We start from the raw sequence: 4,547 nt of genomic DNA on the forward strand, positions 1-4,547 counted from the left end.
CTTTTACTCCCAGAACTCTTGAGGCAGAATCAGGAGGATTTCTGTGAGTTCAAGACCAACCTGGTCTACATAGAGAGTTCAAGGCCAGCTGGGACTATAGGGAGACCCTGTTTGAAAAAGAACAACACAAAAAAGTCGGGGCACACTGGGGTAGGACAGGAAGAGGGCTTGCAGCTGGGTAGCAGATAGGCAAGCTGTGTGGGGAAGAGGAAGGACGGGGTGGGGAAGACAGCAGCCGGCCTGGGCAGGGTCCATGACCCCTATGAAGTTCCTCCCTGAGGAACACGTGCAGCCATCTTTAACCTTTCCCCTAGTAAGTTGTTCCAATATGGACATTGACAGCTTTCTTCATACCCTTGCATCTAATTTAATACTGAATTTGGGGTAAAACATTTCAAAATAAGGCTTCGATTGTACCAAGAGGGACACCACTCTGAGGGGGGAGCGGGTCAATGGAGAGGAGAAATGTGGCCCAGCACTCACAGTCTGCCCTCCACTCTGCACTGCGTCCTTCCTTTCCACGTTTGCTTTCTCTCCTGCTGAAATAAACCTTAACTGCTGCAGCTCCCTGCTGTTGTCTCTGGACAGTTAAGAAGCAGTCTGCTGTGACTTGACTGCCCTTATGTTATGGTACCCTGGTCCTGCGTGCTCTTTGTCTTATAAGATATGTTGGCCTAAATCAGGTGATGAGAAACTTAAATGTCTGGTATTTCCTTTGCTCTTGGGGTTGCTCAGGGATTTTTCTATGAATGTCCTCTGAGGATTGCCTCTCTTTAGAGGCCAGAGGAACCTCTAAAGTCCACACATGAGGGCAGGTGTCCATGATGGTCAGAGGATAAAAGATCCCCCTGGAGCTGGAATTGCATATATTCCTGAGTGGCCACTTGTGACTGGTGGGACTCAAACTCAGGTCATGTGTAAAAGCAGTACACACTCGTAACCACTGAGGATCTCTCCTGTCCTCTCCAGGTTTTAAAGGGAAGCCTTTCCTTCTCCTTAAGTCCTCATCATGTTTGGCCTTTCCCATATATTGTGCCATTTTTGTCTAATGTTCTTCCTCACACCTCTAGGTATCTGTTCATTGTTACATTTATCAGAGGCCCAGTGGGTTCTGCCCAAGATTGCATCAGCTATCCAGGTTCATTTGTGATTCCGTATGAATTTTAGGATTTTTTTTTCAAATTCTATGAAAAATGTCTTGGGGATTTTGATTGAAATTGCATTGAATCTATAGATTGCTTATGGTAAGATCATTATTTTTCACAGCATAAATTCTATCAATCTATAAGCATGATAGGTTTTTCCATCTGATGTCTTCCTCTCTTTTTTTAGAGATTAAAATTTCAGCACGGTATGGTTGTGCATGCCTTTAGTCCCAGCACTTGGGAGGCAGAGACAGGTGGAGCTCTGTGAGTTCAAGACCAGCCTGGTCTACATAGTGAGTTCCAGGCCACCTGGGGCTACAGGAAGACCCTGTCTCAAAAAGACCAAAAAAATTTAAAATTTCATTATAGAGATCGCGAGTGTTTTTGTTAGGTTTAATTCTAGGTATTTTGTTTTTGATGCTATTGTGAATGGAACGTTTTCTATGAATTCTTAAGTTGATTTTGTAACCTGCCACTTTGGTGACTGTATTGAACATTTCTAGCAGTTTTTTGGTGGAATTTTTGAGATCTCTTATGTATAGTATCTTGTCTGCAAATAGTGATAATTTGACCTCTTCTTTTCCAATTATTACTCCTTTAATTTCCTTCTCTTGTCTCATTGCACTATCAAGAGTGTCAAGTCTGTGTTGAAAAGCAGCAGAGATAGTGGACAAACTTGTCTGGTTCCTGACTTTAATGGGAATGCTTCCAGTTTTTCTCCGTGTAGAATGATGTTGGCTGTGTGTTTGTTATATATAGTTTTAATTATGTTGAGGTATATTCCCTCCAGTCCAGTTCTCTCTAGGACTTTTAACATAATGCATATTGAATTTTGTCAAAGACCTTTTTTGCATCTCTTGAGATGACCATATGACTTATCTTTAAGTCCATTTATATGATTTATTACATTTATTTTAATTTTTATAAAAACTTTATTGAGAATTTCATACATGCTCATAAGCTGTTTTGATCAAATACATGCCCACTCCCTCCCTTCCAACATTCCTCTCTCTGAAGAGTTAACTCTAAAATCTTTTAAGGATTAGTTACAAGGTCCCAAATACTTTTGACAAGCATTTTTGGCCTTGGAACAGAGTATGCTGCTAACAGGCCCAAGGACATTTTGACTTTTAGCCAAGAAACAGGCTACTTTTCTTTGGGGTCTTTTTACCCTAACTGCCTAGCCAATTCCTAGCCAGAGATCCACCTGGCTTTACTTTTGATAGTTTTTGGCCTTGGAATACAGTATGTTGCTAACAGGCCCAAGGACAGTTTGACTTTTAGCCAACAAACTGGCTACATCTCTTTGGGGTCTTTTTACCCTAACTGCCTAGCCAATTCCTACCTCCTAGTCTTATCATGCCATCTTCTGAAGGGGTTACCCAAATTGCCAATAGGGAATAGGGACACTGACCACTCTGTCTTCTTCCATGCTGAACAGGGACGCAGAGTAAGGCAATTGGAATACCCCTTCAGTGGGTACTCCAATTGCATAACATTTGACTCTAAGAGGAGAAGAAAGTCCTTGAATCATGAATGGGAGATATGAAGGAGAAGTAAAGGCAAGAGTAATTAGTATTACAAGTTCTAGACAGGGAACAAGAAAAAAGTCAGAAGGGGGCAATTTTCAAATGTTATATAAGAGTCCATTAGAGTGTCTTGACAAGGGCTTCCAAAAGCATCCCTCTATTGGGTCCTTCCTCATTTTTCTTTGGTCTTCCAAGGCTGGACTAGTTGGCTGGGAAGAGTGACTGGATACTCAGGTGAGGGTCCAGTGACCCTGCTTGGCACTCCTTTAATGTATGAGCACAACTGTCAACAGCCCATTTGTGACTATGTTTAGTGATCAGGCTCAGCCGAAGTCATGATGCAGGTAGTTATTTCATGCAGAAGGGACTGCTGTATATCATCATCTTATTAAAAGGACCTGGAATTTAAAAGGATTTGGTGCTAGGAGCCACATATGAGGGAGAACATAAGTCGTTTATTTTTCTCAGTCTGTGTTACTTAGTATAACAATTTCTAGATCCATCCATTTACCTGCAAATTTCATTATTTCATCTTTCTTTACTGCTGAATAGAACTCCACTGTGTAAATATACCACATTTTTGTTAATCACTGTTCAGTTGAGGGACACTTAGGTTGCTTCCATCTCTTAGCTATTGTGAAAAGAACAGCAACAAATGGTTGTGCAATTGTCTCTACAGTAGGAGGAGTCCTTTGGGTATGTGCCAAGGAGTGGTATAACCAGGTTATATGGTAGGTTCATTTTTAATTTTTTAAAGAGTTTTCCACACTGTTTTCCATAGAGACTGCACAAGTTTGCTATTCCACCAGAAGTGAATGAGCATTCCCCTTTCTCCACATCCTCACCAGCATTTGGTATCATTTGGTCTCTTGATTCTAGCCAATCTGGGGTAAGGTGATACCTTACAGTGCCTTTAATTTGCATTTCCCTAATTTCTAATGATGTTGAACACTTTTTGAGATGTTTCTTAGCCATCTTTATTTCTTCCTTTGGGAACTCTCTATTTAGATCTTTAGACCATCTTTTAATCGGGTCATTTGGTTTCTCACTTTTTTTTTTTTTATTTGAGTTCTTTATATATTCTGGATGTTAAACCTCTGTCAGATGTATCATTGATGAAGATTTTCTCCTACTTTGTGGATTTTCTCTTCATTTCCTTGGTTACGTCTTTTGATGTACAGAAGCTTTTTAGTTAGGATTTTTGTTTAATGAAGTTCCATTTGTCAATTGTTGGTTCTGATTTCTGATCAAACAAAGTCTGATTTGAAAGTCCGTTCCTGCAGGCATATCTTGTAGGGTACTACATATTTTTTCTAACTGTTGCAGCATTTCGGGTTTTTCATTGAGGTCTCTCATCCATTTGGAGCTGATTTTTGTGCAGGGTGGTAGATATGGGTCTAATTTCATGGTTTTACATGTGGAGATCCAGTTTTCCCAGCACCGTTTGTTGAAGATACTGCTTTTATTCTGGCTGCTTTGGCATCACTGTCAAGTATCAGGTGGCTGTAGATGTGCTCTCATGTCTGGCTCTTCTATTTTATTCCATTGATCCGCATGTCTGTTTCTGAGCCTGCATCATGCTGCTTTTAGGTTGAGAGCTCTGTAATATGGTTTGAAATCTTCTGTGCTAATTCCTTGAGAGTTGCTCTTCATGTTCAGGGTTGCTTTGGCTCTCTGGGGTCTTTTATGCTGCCATATGAATTTAAGGATGCATTTTTCTAATTCTGTGAAGTATGTCACAGGGCTTTCGATTGGGATTGCATTGAATCTATATATTGCTTTTGGTAGGATTGTCATTTTAACAATATTAATTCTTCCAATCCATGAACATGGGAGGTCCTTCCATCTTCTGGTGTCTTCCTCAATCTCTTTC

At 40.5% G+C, this 4,547-nt stretch overlaps 1 protein-coding gene across 1 annotated transcript in view; it reads left to right on the top strand.

Annotated features, from left to right (window-relative positions):
• The first annotated feature begins 239 nt into the window (after positions 1-239).
• LOC103738614 (zinc finger protein 709-like) overlaps positions 240-4,547 on the top strand; it is a 21,446-nt gene continuing 17,138 nt past the window's right edge. The window contains exon 1 of the mRNA XM_029566221.1: positions 240-313. Within this exon, the coding sequence (XP_029422081.1) occupies positions 254-313 (60 nt within the window). The 5' untranslated portion in view covers positions 240-253. The remainder of the gene's footprint in view (positions 314-4,547) is intronic.

Source organism: Nannospalax galili, unplaced genomic scaffold, assembly GCF_000622305.1.
Source record: "Nannospalax galili isolate Female #2095 unplaced genomic scaffold, S.galili_v1.0 scaffold1519, whole genome shotgun sequence".
NCBI classification, from domain to species: domain Eukaryota; kingdom Metazoa; phylum Chordata; class Mammalia; order Rodentia; family Spalacidae; genus Nannospalax; species Nannospalax galili.